This window comes from Anser cygnoides, chromosome 1 (assembly GCF_040182565.1).
Source record: "Anser cygnoides isolate HZ-2024a breed goose chromosome 1, Taihu_goose_T2T_genome, whole genome shotgun sequence".
Taxonomy (NCBI): domain Eukaryota; kingdom Metazoa; phylum Chordata; class Aves; order Anseriformes; family Anatidae; genus Anser; species Anser cygnoides.
This window is the reverse complement of record NC_089873.1, coordinates 129,015,495-129,033,148: the sequence shown is the minus strand read 5'-3', so window position 1 is coordinate 129,033,148 and position 17,654 is coordinate 129,015,495. Positions and strand designations below refer to the sequence as shown.

The following is a 17,654-nucleotide window of genomic DNA, read 5'->3' as shown; positions in this document are numbered from 1 at the left end:
TTGAAAAATTAGAGGGTTGTTATGCATGTTGTGTTACAAGTTGTAGTTCTGCATTAACATCACATTCTCCAGAACTTAAAGAGGTTACTGGAAACAGCCAGCAAGATGTCTACAGAGGAGTCTGTATTCTTACCATTCCTGTTAGCTGCCTTATGCCATGCTATTTTATTAGTTTTCTGATGGAACTGTCCTTCAACATGATGGGAGTTTTGCCTGCCTAAGGAGCACAGTTTCTGCAGGAGATGCTACTGAAATCTAACAGACTGAGCAGGACAAACACTGTGTCAGGGAGCCTGCTGCAGAAGGACAGGCAAAATGGGGCCATGAAGGTCAGTAAGCTAAGGGCAACTTAACTTAAACTAAGAGCAGGCAAAGAAAATTGCTAAAACCAAGACGCATAAGGCATTACTCTGCTGTACCCAGCTTTGTATCTCTGAAAGGTAGGGAGCATTACTTGTAGTTGATGTTTTTCAAGCACTTCAGCTCGCCAGTCGGTCACAGGCACGCACCTCGAAGAGGGCTCAGAGGTGCCCCAGGAAAGCAGGCGAGTACTGCGAGCCCAGCGGGAAGGCAGAGGAGATGGGGGCCGAGCCTCTGCAACCAGCCTCCAGGGTGGCTGCCTGGCGCAGCTCCACTCAGCGTGCAGCAGGAGAAACTTGGGCTCCTTTCCAAGCGACCTGTCGGGATACCCAGCCTTCCTTCAGCCACTTCTTGCCTTGTGTTAGGTTTTCAGTAGGCTTAAAGCCACGAAAATACAGCTGCCTGTGCCGTATTGTACTTCGTTAAACCAGCTTTTGAAAATGACATTCACATTTTACACTGCTTGATGAATACATCTATTTACTGGGAGTTGTTAAAATGTAATAAACTGTTAGTTCTCTCGTGCTGAGCTTTAGCCAGAGCAGGTTCTCACAGCCAATGCATAAACTGTTGGTAACAAAAACTCATGTTGGAAATTATAGCCCAAAGCAATCAGTCATTTACTTCGGACTAGGCTGCCTACCTCAGGCTGTTTTGTTCAAATCACACTTATATCATCCATAGTCACTGGGGCCCAATTTGCCTACTTTCATAGATACCTTCTATTAAGATCTTGGATTTTAAAAAAATGAATTTACCGAATAGAAATTTCTGTTGAGGAGGAGGCTGAAAGAATTGAGGTTGTTCAGCCTGGAGAAGCGAAGGCTCCAGAAAGGCCTTACAGCGGCCTTCCAGTGCCTAAAGGGGGCTACAGGAAAGCTGGGGAGGGACTCTGTGTCAAGGAGTGTAGGGATAGGACAAGGAGTAACGGCTTTAAATTAAAGAGGGTAGGTTTACATTAGATATAAGAAATTCTTCCCTCAGAGGGTGGTGAGGCACTGGAAGAGGATGCCCAGAGAAGCTGTGGATGCCCCATCCCTGGAGGTGTTCAAGGCCAGGCTGGATGGGGCTTTGGGCAGCCTGGTCTGGTGGGAGGTGTCCCTGCCCAGGGCAGGGGGGTTGGAATTAGGTGGTCTTTAAGGTCCCTTCCAACCCAAACCATTCTGTGATACACTAATAATCAATGTTAATATTCTGCCTGTTGTTTTGACAGTCTGCATTATTCAAATCTTTACCAGGTGATAAAAGGCAGAAAAGAGCCAAAGAAACTTCATATTACCCAGGTCTGAGAACTTCTTAGTGCCTTTAATTACTTTCAGAAACAGAAGACTACAGACTTCTTCCATCAACCCCTTATACTTTCCAGACTGGAACCAAAATGTAGTAAAGTTTCTATGTTATTTTTGAATTTTGGCAGAGGCAAGTTAGATGTAATAGGGAGGACGCTATGTTGGAAAGTCTTATGTCACTGTGAATTTTGGCACATATAGCATCCACCAACTTAGGAGCAGAAGTAGTACCATTGATTTAAAAATGTAGTTCCAGGTGTTTGCTTTTTTTTTTTTTTTAAATGCATTTTTCCAGAAGACAGTAATAGGATTATTACTGTCTGACAATAGTTTGTTTTCAACTAATTCTCTTCAGTATTTACAAAAGGCTATAAAATCAGGCATATTGTGTTCTATGAAATCCAAACGCTTTGTTCAGAACATCAGCTTTTTCTAAAACTGCAATGGTAATGAGAAGAGACAGCTCAAGGAATCTCCAAACGAGTCCTCATGACACAAATCTTTACTACTTTCAAATGTATTTAATCTTTTACTTTTTCATAAGTTGGCTTACAGAGCGCAGCAAACTGTTTGGTTACACACACTGGTCCTCTGTAAAACTTGTAACTCATTAGTTCACTTCTTAACAGAAATACATGGGAGGAAAAACTCTTGGAGAAATCCACTCTTTTATTTAGTCTTTGCACTACTGCAGGATATTGGTATTAGAAAGATTTTATTTATTTATTTATTTTACAAATACAAAGCTGTGTAAGCCAAAGTCTGCCCCCAGTTACACTCAGAGTTCTCCCCTTATACTTGTGTAAAAGTGTAAGCTTAATCATTACATTTTTTATAAGTGGATTCATGAGTGTAACACCCTATGGATGGCTCTCCATGATGGCACTCAGTGCCATAAAGCATTTTAGGTCCTTAATTGTCTCTTACATTAACTTGTCTCATCGTATATAGTGCAAAAATGGATCAGGGGACAACTTCAAGCAACTGCGTTGCTCTCTCTTACCCAGTGTGGCAATGTTTCATTTCCTCATATCCTGCAGATATGCAAGAGGCCTCTTTCTAGCTCATATAAAAGTTCTGCACTCTCCAGGAAATCCTCTTCTACATTGTGTACTCCCTCAAGAGAACAGTATTATCCATGCAGTCTATTAAACCTACTAGAGCAAACGAAAAAGCCCTTCAGTGACAATACCTAAGCAGGTTTCTACTTCAAAGAGTTTACAAAGTACGGATGAAGTATGACAAGCAGAGATGTAATAAAGTAGTTAATTTGTCACAGGTCCGGTTACTTCAACTACAGGCAAGTTAAGTTTACATTTCATTAGTAATACATTGCAGTATGGAGTACAGTATATAGGTTTCATGGGAAAAAAAAAAAAGTGTTCTGCAGAGTAAAAGACTGAAAGTACAACAAAGCAGGCTAGAAAAGTTGTAAAAAAATTACAAGGCTATGTTTAAATTGGCACACAGAAAAAGATCAAAGGAATGCTAGAGATACACTCTGAGCCACGCAGGTAAAAGGGATGAGGAAGAGTGTACAAAGATCTCGGCATTGAAAACAAGACAAATATAGTTTTGCAAAACCTTCATATTCAGTAACAGGACTTGAATTTGATGGAAGGAAAAGAGGGAAGGACAAAGACTTTTCTAAAGCCGGAATATTCAAGCCACTGAACAAAGCAAGCAGACCGTAAGGAGTCAAGTGAGGGCCAGGGATGACAGGAAGATGACTCTTCAGCTCATGCTTTCAACTTTCATACTCTTAGAAAATGAAACCTGAAAGCTTCTTTCAGATAACTGTAAGTGGGGGAAAAGAAATGAAACAGTTGTTTCTGCTGAGTTTACACACTTTCCTTCCTTACTCTCCTTGCCATGTTCTACTGGCCTGCACAACAGCATCACCCCTCAAAAAAAGTCCAATAAAGAAATGAGATTGTGATTTCATCCTGAACTTTACTTTATTGACTTAACAGGCCTCTTGGATCATGCCATTGGAGCTGTTAAAATCTCTTTGGAAGCTAAGGAGCACAATACTTGGTGAAGGGTTTTTGTTCTTTTTTTGTTTGTTTTATTCTGCTTTGTGTTGTTTCTTATTTTCTTTTATGCTTTTATTTTTCCTAAAATAAATAGCCATTCTCAGCCTGTTTTAATCAACAGCTCAATGGCCAAAATGCATTGTTTGTACCAAAGACAAAGCTCAACATTTCTTAAAGATGGATGCACTGAAGCAAGTATCTTCCAGAGCCCTACTACAACTCTGCTTAGGACTATGGCATCAGTACCCTGTGCAGCACAAGGAACTTTGGCACCTCTTTCTTCACGTGGGGTAAATATTTTGGGGTCCTCTATCAAGAGATTCTATGAAATGGGGTTAAGCCAGAACACCTCAGGCTCCTCCTTAGGGTACCATGTAAGTCTAGAGAGCTCAGAGCCCTGTGATTGTTCCCTTCAGGAACAAAAGGGAGGCCAAGTTCAGACTGGAGCCCAGGTTAGGCCAATACAGCTGATACAAGTTAGCCAATACTAATCAACTCCTGAAGACTTGAAAGCAGTCAGACAACAGAAGTTTTTGATTTCAAAGAGACTTCAAAATGATTTAAACCAGCACCGTTTCTGTCTTCAGCCCCCACTTACATATCAGCTTCGAAAATTTACTTTTGTACACTCCACATGGCTTCTTTCACCGTCACCACTTCTATAAAAATGCGATTAGCCTTCTCACAAATAAACCACCCTAACCACAATGCTGACTTGCTGAAACACAGATAAGAAAAAAAATGCAATTTTAAATTCAAGTTATATGAGTACTTGGACTATGCTATGAATAAGTAATGAAGGAACAAAGTCCCCTAGACTTCAAAACTTGATGTATTGTAGTGTATTATCAGAAACCCATTCAGTCAACTTATGTCCATATAATTAATTTGGTGCAAAAGAAACAAAGATATTCAAAGTCTGGTGGGGAAGTCAAAAATTAAATGTGGAACTTGGCAACTTTCACAATCAGGCATGCCCAGAAGTCTAATAAATCCAGACAACCACAGTGATTTATTCTCTAAAAGTATAAAAGAGATTTTTAAGAGAACATCTAAAACACTAAAACATCAGGAAAAAGATGTTGGGTTTTGTAACACGTGCACAATAACGTTTCTATAATCAGAACACCTACACTGCTCATTTTCTCACTACTTGTACTGTTTCTGAATGTCTCTTATCTTGTCAAACGTGACAGCTTCTGGCAAACCTACTGACGTATCTTCTGGCCTTAAATCTTCAATGACTCTTTTAAGGAATGCCATAAATGAGAACATATACAATGCTTCCGTTGCAAGTGGCTGTTCTCTTCTGGCAACTAAGGCATCAACAGACATACTCATGCAAACTTCAGAAAACAGAAATAATGTGATAAATTCTAATAATTTTCTCTAAATTCTATGGAGTGAAAAAGTATTTTAAACAGATCAGAGAACTTCATAAGCTATTTCTTTTCCATACGTTGTCTCATCTAGTATAACTGACTTTCTACATTTTTCTGTTAAAACGAATAAAAATATGTAAATTGTGTCCCAAACTAGTTTCTTTTTTCTCTGTGATATATTGAGAACACTATTTCAACAGTCTGCAGAAGGGAACCTAGAATGGAAGAACAAGAACCACTGCGTTAATAAGGCACTGGCTGAAAAACAGCTGCTACATCAAACAGCAAACTGATTTCTAGGCTCTACCACCCATGGATAAGAGGAAAACAGAAAAGACTGAGGCTGGAACTTAAGCTACCACATACACTTGCAAAATCTTGTGTTAGTTCCACTACATATTACCTGAAATGAAACTGTCCTGAGGCCGATGTAAGTAACACTCAGAGCTTGCACACCTGTAGCATATACACCGTGTTCAAGTCACAGCTGGAGACAGATCCATGTGACTCATGCAGGTAGGAGGCTGAGATCCCTTTTTTTGGGTCTTTGACTTAATGGCAACTACAAAGGGTTCTTTATCCACCCTGAACAACAATAAATTTCAAATATATTTTGGCACAAAAGGAATGCAAGACTCCTAAGCAATTGATTCCTACTAATTACCATATAATTTATATAAGTCTGTCTTTTCACACAGCAAATACAGATCCTTTCCAAACTGCAATTCCACCAGGAACGTATCACTGGAAAGAATAAGACCTGCATAGTCATGAGCACCTATCTGATAAACCTGAAATGTTTCACTTCACTCTCTTCTTGTTCACAAGATGAGTAGTACCCACCAGTGTTCTGCAACAAATTACTATTCTCTAAATCAACATGAGCCAGCAGTGTGCCTGGGCAGCCAGAGGGCAAACCCCATTTTGGGGTGCATTACACACAGCACAGCCAGCCGGTCAAAAGTAGTGATTCTCCTGCTGTATTCAGTGTTGGTGAGGCCTCACCCCGAGTACTGTGTGCAGTTCTGGGCTCCGCAGCACAGAAAGGCTGCTGAGGTCCCTGAAAGCACCCAGAGGAGGCCAGCACAGCTGGCGGCAGGGCTGGAAGGCATGTGCTGTGAGGGGAGGCTGGGGACACTTGGGCTGCCCAGCCTGGAGGAGAGGAGGCCCAGAGGCGACCTCGCTGCTCTCCGCAGCCTCCCGAGGAGGGGAAGCGCAGGGGGAGGTGCCGGCCTCCGCTCCTGGGACCCGCTGGCAGGGCACGGGCACAGCACAGAGCTGCGCCGGGGAGTTCAGGCCGGGCATCAGGAAACGTTTCTTTGCCGTGAGGGCGGTCACACACCGCAACAGGCTTCCTGGGGAGCTGGGTGCTGCCCCGTGCCCGTCAGTGCTCAAGGGGCATTTGGGCAATGCCCTCAGTGATGTGCCCTAACTGCTGGTCAGCCCTGAAGTGATCAGACTAGTTGATTTCGGAAGGTCCCTTCCAACAGAACTATTCTAAAACAAATAAATCCACACATCTGAGAAAACAGCAAAGCTTTTAATTGCACCTAGCCATAACAAAACTACTGGACTTACCATTTATCAGAAAGCTCACAGCTCAGGCCAAATATAGCATGCCCTATTCATTCCAATTCTTCAGTTGAAGTCATTGAGACTAATTCTATCATCTATCCTGATTTTGGCCTTCAATTAACTAATCTAGTATTCCATTGAAAATATAAAATTCAAAACTCACACATAGCAATTGGTTTTAAAGTCATGCTCTGTTTGTCAAGGGCACTGATCATATTACATATTTAGAACTAAAAACTGTCAAAATTTAACGACAGTTATTCTCTCATGGAGTCCAAATCTTTCCTGAATCCACCAATACTCTACTGTTATTAGTGGATGACCTGACTAAAAGTATTCACTGCCCTAACTGTATAAACTGAGCAATTAACTTGAGAATTAGAATTTAGTCCTTTGTTTCTCTCCAACTGGCTCTAATTACAGACAATTTCTGTTGATATATTAGGAATACAGGTTTAACATTAAATTTGGATGGCACTGAAGAGAAGAAAAATCTTGCTCACAAATACCATCTGATCTGTGGAATTACCTTAAGACATTAAAGTAAAACTAAGATACTACTAGCATTAGTTTGCTTGATTTTTGACTGCCACTGTAGAAATAATACTACTAACTTGTAGTATAAGTTGAAAATTGCAGCGGCACTACTTCATGTCTGAGCAGAAACCCTTTACACCCAATTTCTGTCCTGCATCTTCTTTCAAAGCATTTCACGTTTGAGTTTGCTTTTATTGACAAGTTATGCATGCTTCCTCAGTGAAGACAAGCACTTAGAGACCCTCCTAAGCAGAGAGATGTTTCCTGTTCTTTAGTTTAATTCAACAAACACATTTCCAGGTCACCCCCCAGAGGACCAAATCCTGCTCATTCCACTCATGTGGACATTTACAGAAGTATACTTTCCATCTTCAGGAAGAAATGGCTGAAGCCATAAATTGAAAGCTTAAGAACAGGAAGATCAACTTGAGCAGCTGTCTTGTAATGATGATGTACACTGTTAGCCTATGCCAGCAAAAGGATGAAACGTACTTTGAGTAGAGATGTGCAATGCCAACAATCCGCACAAGTGACAGAGCTAAAGACCCACGTAATTTGCCTTGGGGCTGAATAACACTTAAACCTGCATGCCAAAGGTTGTAAACTCTCCTCTGGCCCGCGTGGAAGCTCATTCTACCATGTCTTCAGCATGACTATTACTGATCCAACCTAAGTCCAGACGAGCCCAGGCTTGCTCAATCACACTTTTGATTTGCTGGACGGGCATGCCATCAGAGGGCTAGTGAATTAGTTTACAAACACTTCTTCAGCGCCTTCACGTAAATCAATGAAAAGCAATCAGGCGGTAAAAGCAGCAGCCTTTGGTGCTGTTATAAACACCGCCCATGAGTGACAAAACCTATATGTTCGCAAAGCAAAGTGAAAACCGATGCAGCCAGGAAAGGACGCTACCAGCACACTGATCATTCCTCACTCAGCCAGTCTAAATGGGCAAAAAAAAAGAGCTAAAAAAGGGCTGTTGTGCACCACAGGTGCCTCTGAAAGCGCGACCCAGCCTAGAAACGCAGCCCCTTAGGGGGGCTCTTTACCACAAACCACACTCAAACCCTACCGAGGTGCCAGCCCAAATGACCGGCTTTGGGGCTCACGCGAATGCATCGCCGGTCTCCATCTCCACCGATCTCTTCGGTGCGTTAAATTTTGGGCTGGGGAGCAGGCGGGAGCCATCCTGCCACCACCTGCTAACCCGAACCCTCCCCGCACCCTCACGGCCCCAACGACTCCCAACGTTCCCCAAACGTTCCCAGTGGCCCCAACGCTCCCCAAATGTCCCACAACGTTTCCCAAATGGCCCCCAACGATCCCCAAATGGCCCCCAACGATCCCCAAATGGCCCCCAGTGCTCCCCCAATGACCCCAACCCGTCCCCCTCAGGGCGGCGCGACCCCCACCCTCGCAGCCGCCGCTCTGCCGGTCCCGCCTCGCCCCGAGCAGCCGAGCCGAGCCGAGCTCACCTGGCCCCGGGCGACCGCCCGTCCCGTCCCGTGTCGTGTCGTCCTGTGGTGTGGTGTCCCGTCCTCTGGTGCCCCGTCCTCTGGTGCCCCGTCCTGTGGTGTCCCGTCCCGTCCCGTCCCGCCGCGCAGCGCCGCCGCCCTGCCCGCTCGGCTCCCGGCGCTAGAGGCGCCGCGGCCGGCCCCGGCAGCTTGGGGCAGCCGCTGGACGCGGCCGGGGGGCGGAGGCAGGCGAGGGAGGTGCTGAGAGAGGCCGGGAGGGAGCCGGGGAGCCCGGCCCGGCACGGCCCGGCACGGCACGTAGCTCAGGGGAGGTGGCGGGGATACGGCGCGGCTCCACAGCCAGCCCCGTGAGGGGAGGACATAGCTTGCCCCTCAGGTTAAACTGCGCCACGTTCCCCGGTGGGCAGCGGCGTTAGCTGTGGCGCTCCTCTTCCCTCTTCTTATTTTTGGGGTGAAGCACATGGTGAAAAGGCAGCATTCACAGTGACTTGTTTCTTTCTTTTTTTTTTTTTTTTCCCGACCCCTCTCATTGTAAAACTGTTTTTTTAAGAAGAAATTTCATGTTGCTTGAGTTCGTGCCCGTTGCCTCTAGTCCTGGCAGTGGGCATCACGGAGAAAAGCCTGGCTCGCACTGCACGTTTTTAGGGAAAGGCTGGAGCTTTAGGCAACAAGTTCTTATTCAGTGTTACTGAGGAAAAGAAAGGGACAACATCTACAAACTCCATGGACAGCAGGTGTTCCCGAGGATGCAGGGCGTGATAAGTCCATGCGAGGAGCAGGATTTCGTAGAGACATGCATGCAAAATAGAGCTGGGGTTAGATGAAGAGGCATGTTTCATTTTGCTTGGTTCTGGGGCGTTCTTTGGGTGCTTTGGAGTCGGTTTCTAATGGAACTCAAGCCCAGTGCTTTGGTGGTTCTTCAAAAAGGAAAAAACAGGGGCATTTGCTTTCTGTACCTTAGCCAGTGGGATCCTTGCACGTTTAAGTACCACAGATCGTGTTTTCCTCTCTTCCTAGCTCGTACCACCTGTGAGAATTATGGCTCCCCCCCTTCTGACCTGGGTGTCCAAAGTCAATAAGGAAGAGGAGAAAATTGTCCTGAAATTACTGCTAGGGGTGTGATGTATGATGATACTGTTTGTTGGTTAGAAAGCAGAACCTAGTGGTTCTACATCAGTGCTCTTTTGACACATCCACAAACAGTGTGCTTTGCAAATGTGGTTTAGCAGTGTTTCAACAGAAAGGCTGGAAGGTTGAATGAGCTTGGAAACTGAAGCCCAACTTACCCCTGGGCACGTTATATGTTGTCAGTGCAGGTTTAGTAAGCTTACTGTATTGCTTATTGTGTGAATAACTACCAGTGTACAGATAAATGGCAGTCTGGCTCTGTCCATCCAACCCCCCTGACAAACAACATGATATTTTGGGTAAAATTCAACCAGCTGATGAATTTTCAGGCACTGAAAGGTAAATGCAGGCAGAAGAGTTGCCTCAAAAATACCTTCTCTCCACTCAGATCACGCTCATTTATTAGGAGAAAATACTGTGTGACTTATAAAAGACAAAAACTCTACTTAATTTGTATCTGAAATTGCTTATTTAAACTGTGTATTACATAAAACTGGGTAATGTCCAGTAACATACAGGAAAAAAAAATAAAATTGATTGGTAATGATCTAGGACCCAGGACTACGTAAAGAACTTAATTCCCCAAATGCATTTTTATAGCTGTGCTTAACTGAAGAAGTCCCTGAAATCGACGAGCATTCACTTAGATGCCAGTACTCCAGCCCTACAGTTCTAGGACAACGTTGGGTGCCTCACTTACAGGTTGAAGACAAACTCCTATGCACTTCCCAAGAAAATGTAGGCTACAGCAGGTCCAAGGCACAAACACGGATAACTAAAGGATAAAGAACTTTTCAGTCCCGTTAGTTTTTTCATGTTTTTGAGAGAACACCAAAAAAAAAAAAAAAGGATCTCTTAATTCAGATTGCTCAATGCCTCCTTTATTGTAGGCTTGTGCAACACTGAACACTGGCTTACTAGGAACAGCAAGTGACATACGCAGGTTTGAGACAATGATACTCCCTTGGAGAGAAGCAAGCAAATCTTTTCTCCCCAGGCAAAATGATCATATTACTTACATCCTGAGTAAAGCTCCTGGAGCTGGGAGACTCTCCTGAAATTTACTCATCAAAAGGGGACTAACTTGAAAATGAGGGTAAGAATACAATGAACTGGTGTTGAGATGAGTTTGTCCATGTACCGTTGTTTGGCCACGTAAAGAAATAGTGGATTTCAAGGGTTTGACAAGTCAGGCACTTTATTTTCACCTCTGGTTAAGAGGATTAAATGTAGAAACCTCAACAGTGACTCCAACAAAGTTAAGTGGCTAAATTCCCAATAACTTCAGCATGACCAGAATCTCATATTATGCCTTCTAATTGGTTTGGCATGTATTTAAAAAAAAAAAACTCTCTCTCTCTCTCTTTATTTATGTGTGTGTATATGTTTCCTAGTGACATAAGACATTACTGTAACACATCCTATTGCAGCATTGGTTTCATGTTTATAATTTATGTATCCAAATGGGACTTGTGATAGCCATGTAATTCATCTCAGGCAGTAGGAAAAAAAAAAAAAAACACTACACAAATAATTGACAAGGGGAAGGGGAGAGGAGAGGTGGTGGGAGAGGTGAGCTCTGCTTCCCTGTTCGTTTTTGCTGTGAATGTGGGATGCTGTTCGCAGAGGTGCTTGAAGGGACAGAGTTCTCGTGTGCGTGCTTCTCCCTACTCCCTTCCCATTCCTATTGTGCAGGATTGGAGGTTGTTTTACCCTGTGAGACGTACATGGTCAACCCCAGGGAGTTCAAGTAGATTAAAAAAAAAAAAGAAGAAAAAAGAAAATAAGAACTAAGCATATAATTAGGGAAATGACTGTTTCAATGAATCACATTGAGGTAACACTCTTTACGTCAAATCTACTCAATTTAAAAGCAAAACAAAAAGACCTCCTGATATTTTCCACAGCTCTGGATTTTCTCTTTTTGCATTATTTTCTTCTTCTTTGACACATTAAAGGTTTGTATGAACAGAGACTGTTCAGATGTACAAATAAACAGTTGAAATGGCTTGACTTCTCTGTTTAATGTATAAATGCAGCAAAAAAAATCACTCATATTTTGTTCTATAATCTCATGTACTAGTTTTAGCAGTCCCATAAGCTGTAGAATATTAGGTAAAAACTAGGTGTTTTTTAAACTGATGGTAATGCTGAAGATTAAGTACAATCATCTACAAACCTTTCAGTCCATTTTCTGCTTTCAGCATTGCAAAGATAAAAACCAGTGAGCAATTTTAGGATAATGAAATGATATGGACTACCTGTGATGCTAAAAGGAGTTAAACATATCAAGGGAGGAGGATCTTAAGTCTAATCTTAAAACTACACATATTTAGCACAAAGTTGAGAGCTTGTTTTATGAAAAAGAGGCTGCCTCTGTTCAAAATTTGTGCCTGGCCAACAAATGCATATCTCACAAAAGAGTCTTTAGACTAGATAAACCTATCTAACATTCTAATAGAATAACTACTTATTAATATTCTTTTGTCAGAAAGTAGCGCATAGGCGTGGATACATTGAGCACAGTGTTTGCTGAATGTTAACTGAACCAATATGTAAAAGAAATCTCTTAGATATGTAATCATTAAATAAGGACGTTTAGTCTATCCAGCTGTGTGATTTTACACATGTTGTCAAATACAAAGTACAACACCCAGGGTAAAGTTTTCTTTTGACCGCTGCAGTTTCTTAATAAAAAAAAAAATAATAAAAAAACCACAATATGTAATGTCTTCTTTTCTGAAGGTCCAGGAAAGATATTAAATTAAGAATAATTGTAACTCTGTAGTTAACATCTAAGCCTCAACTCACCAAAAAAATCTGCATTTCACTAAAGAAAACATGTTTAGAGAGCTGTGTCTTGTAATATTACTGAAAAGAAATAAGCTTTATATTCACCATGATATTTGGCCTGACTGAATTCCAACATTTCAGGTGCTCCTGCTAGTGCCACGCAGCCATCTCCTATCTGACTGCATTCCAGCACAGTGTCCCGATCACATTTAGACTTCAGGTGGGACAAAAGGTGGAAGGCAATTTGCTAGGTATCAAGGTCAAAATAAAAGAGAAAACTTCAATGCTGCATTGTTCAGCAAAATTTCGCGTTACACATTCAAAGAGGGAGTGGCTGTATGCAGCAGCAGTGTGACCATCCTGCTCTGCTGGGCGATCAGCCCTTTGATACTTCACCCTCTGCATATGTTTTCATGCACCACTCCATTTTGTGGATTTGAAAGCCTTCATTGTTCCCTGCTGGAGTTAAAAGTGAATGGAGCACAAACTGAAAAGCAAGAAATTCCATTTAAACGTATGAAAAAAAAATGCTTGTGGCGAGGGTTATCAAACTATAGCAGGTTGTCCAGAGAGGTTGTGGAGTCTCCGTCCTCAGAGACAACTCAGAAGCCCCCAGGACACAGTTCTGGGCAACCTGCTGCAGCAGCTTCTGAATGATCCCCAGAGGGGTCCCCCAGCCACCGCCGGTCTGTGGCTCTGGGGAAAGAGCAGCTGGTAACACTCTGCTTTCCCTCGGTATAAAAACACGCTTTGGGCCAAGTGAAGGACAATGATCCTCAAGCTGTAAAAAACGTGATGGTGATGGAAGGCTCACATACCCCAAAGCCCAGACTGAGGTGCTAATTAATATTATGGGAAAGGACAAAAAGGAGTTGCCAAGGAAAGCAATTCTGAAGAGAATACTTGGAAAGGACTGAGACCTTTCAATTCTCTATTTATGGCACTCACTCTCTTTAAATTTTACCATTTTTATTTCCATTAAACAAATGTTTTAAAGGAGTTGTAGCTTGCCCATAAAAAATCAGTCTGTGGATCTTGGCAGGCAAGTTCTCATTCTGGGAACATTTCACATATTCGTGTTTCTTTTTTTAAAACTTAATTTAAAAACAACAACAACAAAAAAAAGCTGTATTAAACTCTGAAAGTTTACACTGGCTGCAGTGATTCCAAATTAATTGCTCTTGTGTAGCAAGACTTTCATCGTACCGTGAGCTGTTAAAATAAAAGCAAGGAGGTAACTACACCCTTATTGATTTCCAGGGCTATATAACTTGTAGAGCAACAGAGAAGGACTTTTTTTTTTTTTTCTTTTTTTTTTTGGTCAGGGGACACTTTTCCAATCTGCAGTGCAGATCTGTCAGGTACTGGTAAAAGGATTTTAGCTTTCGTGCCAAATCCTTTCCTCCCTGAGAACACTAGTTTTTCCTTTCTTGAGAGGAAAACTTAGAGTTGTCCTGTCTAAACGCTGTTTTTGACTTTGCTATATCCTCTAAAGTATTTGCAAATTAGCTGTAAAATCATAGAGGTAGACGGTGGCAGGCAGGGTAACATGTGAGATGCCATCATGTCACCAAGGAAGGGAACCTGCTTTTGATGTACAAAAGGAAAGGAGATTTTTTCCCCCCAGTTTAACACTGTAATTTATTCCTCTGGTTTGCAGTGTCGAACTACGTTCATACTTTGCAGCAAGTGATCAGATTGGGCAGTGGGGGGAGGCCTTGGCAAACTGCTACAGTACTTTTTGGAAGACCCTTCTGCCCTACTTTCAATTCCCATGATTTAACGCCAATGACCATATTCCATTTCAAACTTGTTCCCTCTTCGATCTTTTAGTAGTTTGGAGGCGAGGAAAGTTGTTCCTAAAAGAGCAGATAATCCATGCTGCCTCTGATTTTACACCAGCATAAATCTGTTTCGTAAAGTTTCTTTTTAATCATATTAGAACTTTTGGGAGGAAAACCAGAGTATGAAAAAAATTCAGCTCAGAACATGGAGAGCCTTTCCTCTGTGGACCTGTCCGGGGTGCAGAAGCATATATATGGATGTCACAAGCTCCACTGGTGATACTGGCATTCTGTGGGAGAATAAGGGAAAGGAGAAATCTAGCTTTCTGAAGAGTTTAATGCATGTGGACTTCAAAATAAGTAATTTCTGAGGTGGAATTTCAGACATTATTCAAGCGACGGCTTCTGGGACAGGCTGTGCATAGCTAGACAATCACCTGCAGGTCAACTACATTGCAACAACGCCTACACCTGGTTGGAAGCAGATGCTATGCATGGTAAGAGCCATCACGCGGAGGTAAGATGTGGCGATCTTGGACTGGGATGCACTGAAATCACTACTGGATTGGCTGATGACTGATGGAAAAGGGCAATGAAATGGCAGACATCCATATTGTTCACCTATAGAACAGAGGTAGTATTTTGACCTTTTTCAGTATACATCAGTTGTTTTATACTAAACACCTTTTTTATTTAGCCTTTTAAAATGTTAATAATGATAACAGTATGTCATTCTTGGTGGTGCCAGAAAGCTCTTTGGCTAAGTGAACCACAGTTTTAATAAACCTCAGCACTGCCATTAGTTGTAATTTGACTGACATTCTGAATGCTCTATGCAGAAAATCCACTTCTTGTTTCTACCTAGGTCAAATAATTTGCAATATTAAATATTAAACAGCCCACAATACTGGTGGATTGAGATAAAAAAAGAAGCACATAAAGCCTCAACTGCCAGGAAATTAACGTTTTCTTTTCCCTTATGTGCCTGTCTCCTCAAATAGTTTGAAAGTCTTCTTAAAAGTTCTAGATCTTTCATGAAACTTAATTTTATTTAAAAAATAGTTTTTCCATCTGAAATGACTCCACTGAATAACACGTTTTTATAATAGAAGCTACTACATTTTGTATTTTGGATGAAGAAGTTTCTTTTAATTTGAAGAGTTACATTGGCTGTGGAGCTTTTCTGAACTGAATCCCTTAACAATTATTTTTTGTCTTGACTTTCCTTTTTCCAGACTCCTTTGTTACTTGCCCTGTTTTTCAGATGTTACACGCATTCATCTAGACCAGAGCCTCCATGGGATAAGCAGAGTGAAACTCCATGGAGCTGAAGGTAGAAAAACCTTTTAAAGAAAACTGTCAGTCTGATTCTAGACTCTTGTATCTTTTCTACATTTTTTTTTAACTCTTGAAACCTTACTTACTCCTATTGCTTGCTTACATTACTTACTATTTCATTCTTAACCACTTTTTCCCTCTTCTTCCCCATACTATTTTGCTGTTGTGGTGCTTGTACCTTGCTAGGCAGCTGAACTCCACCACAACCGCTCTCTCACTCCCCCTTCTCAGATGAGGAGGGGAAGAAGAAAAGGAAAGAAACAACTCACAGGTTGAGAGAAGGGTAATTTAATTAAAGGAAAAAAATCATTAAGGAAAATTATTATTAATTAAATAATTTAACTAAAGGGGAAAAGGGAAAGGGGAAAAGAGAAAACAACAACAACAACAACAAAATAACAACAACAAAAGGCTGTGTGTGGAAGTGCAGAGGAAAGAAATTGCTCTCTACTTCCAACCAACGAGCGATGCTTGACCTCGTCCTTGAAGTTCTCTTCTAGCTCCAAGTGCAGAGCACAGCACTGTATGTGCTGCTGCAGGGAAAGTTAACTCCATCCCAGCCAGACCCAGCACAGCTCTTCAGCTAACTGCAATAATTTGGCCAGCTGTGGAAGCTACATGATTATACTCTTCTAAATCCAGCTTTGCACCAATAGTATTCACTTTAATAGTGAATTTTATCCACATGAGAATTATTGCACTGATATCAAATGGGCATTTTACTGACTGTACAGGTCCTTACTCTTGTATCTCTTATAATTTGGGGAACGCTTTTCTTGTCTTTCGTAGCATCTTTAAACTCTTAAGAAAATTCTCCTTGAAGTAAGCAGTTGGATACATATATTCATATTATGAAGAACATGATATTGCTGTATTGCTTTATGCTAAAGAGGAACTTCAATCTTTCTGATTAGGTTAGCTTTATTTAGCTGATTTCCTTTCCTAATTTATTTTAGCAGAGAGAACAGAAAGATACTCAGGAGGAAGCAGTGTTTGCATCTTACTGTCCACCTTGCAGAAGTGGCAAAAAAAAATTGTGAACAAACTGTTATTGTCCCTTCATGTAAACTTACCGGAAGGTACAGATTTAGAGAAAACAAAGTCAGAACTTTTCATAACTTTATGCAACCCCAAATTCTGCTCCAAAGTTCTCAAAGTTTGCGTTGTTTCAAAACTCTGCTTACATTTCTGTGCTTCACATCAAGTTTTTGCTCAGCCTGGTAGCTTTGAGATCAGGCAAATTGAAACACTGGAGAAGAATAATAGCATTGGACTTGCAATGCAGAATAATAAAATTGAAACTGTCAGAACCGATATGTCATTATATGATATGTTAACTATCTCCAGTCTATTTTATTTTGCCAAGGTTCCTTCTTTATAGTCCCTATTCTTTTTTTCCTGTGAATTATCTTTTATCACCTTCAAACCTCTCTGACACAAATTTGGATGTCACATGATTTTCTGAAATACATTACCCCCAAGATTAAATTAATATTTATCAAGGTCCTGAATATTTATATTGTTTTAAATAACCAGATCTTAAATACAAGCAAATATATTTCAAGTATAATTTATTCGTGTTCAAAAGGCCAGGAGAATGCTTACACGGAGTTTGTCGAGTTAAATGTCTGTTTTGAGAGCTCAGGTATTATTTAAGCGATTACTAGATCTTGTGCAATATGGGTGAAATTCATTGTTTGTATTTGCTTTTTGGATGTAGAACTGGACCTAGTCCTGTCTTTTGGAAAGGAGGTACATTTGTTGCTCAGGATAGTCTTTGAATACCTTGCATACTTTTCAGGTTCAGTGGCATCACAGTCTGATTTTGAAGCTAAGATACATGGCAAAACTGAAGAACTACATGGTTCTCCTTCATGAACAAATGAGATTTCTGCAGAAAAAAAAATAAAAACCTTATACATGATTTTATTTTTATTATCTTCTCTGTATAAAAGGT

General features: G+C 41.5%; 1 protein-coding gene across 6 annotated transcripts in view; it reads right to left on the bottom strand.

Moving 5' to 3' along the window:
- Positions 1-8,872, bottom strand: part of ADGRG2 (adhesion G protein-coupled receptor G2) — a 62,532-nt gene extending 53,660 nt beyond the window's left edge. For 4 of the 6 annotated variants that reach the window (XM_013183970.3, XM_013183973.3, XM_013183975.3 and 1 more), the window contains exon 1: positions 8,252-8,442. In XM_013183970.3, the coding sequence (XP_013039424.3) occupies positions 8,252-8,367 (116 nt within the window). In that variant the 5' untranslated portion in view covers positions 8,368-8,442. Of the gene's footprint in view, positions 1-8,251; positions 8,447-8,654 lie in introns of those variants that run through there. The other 2 variants (XM_048066813.2, XM_013183977.3) reach the window with 2 other exon arrangements.
- Between the last annotated feature and the right edge of the window lie 8,782 nt (positions 8,873-17,654).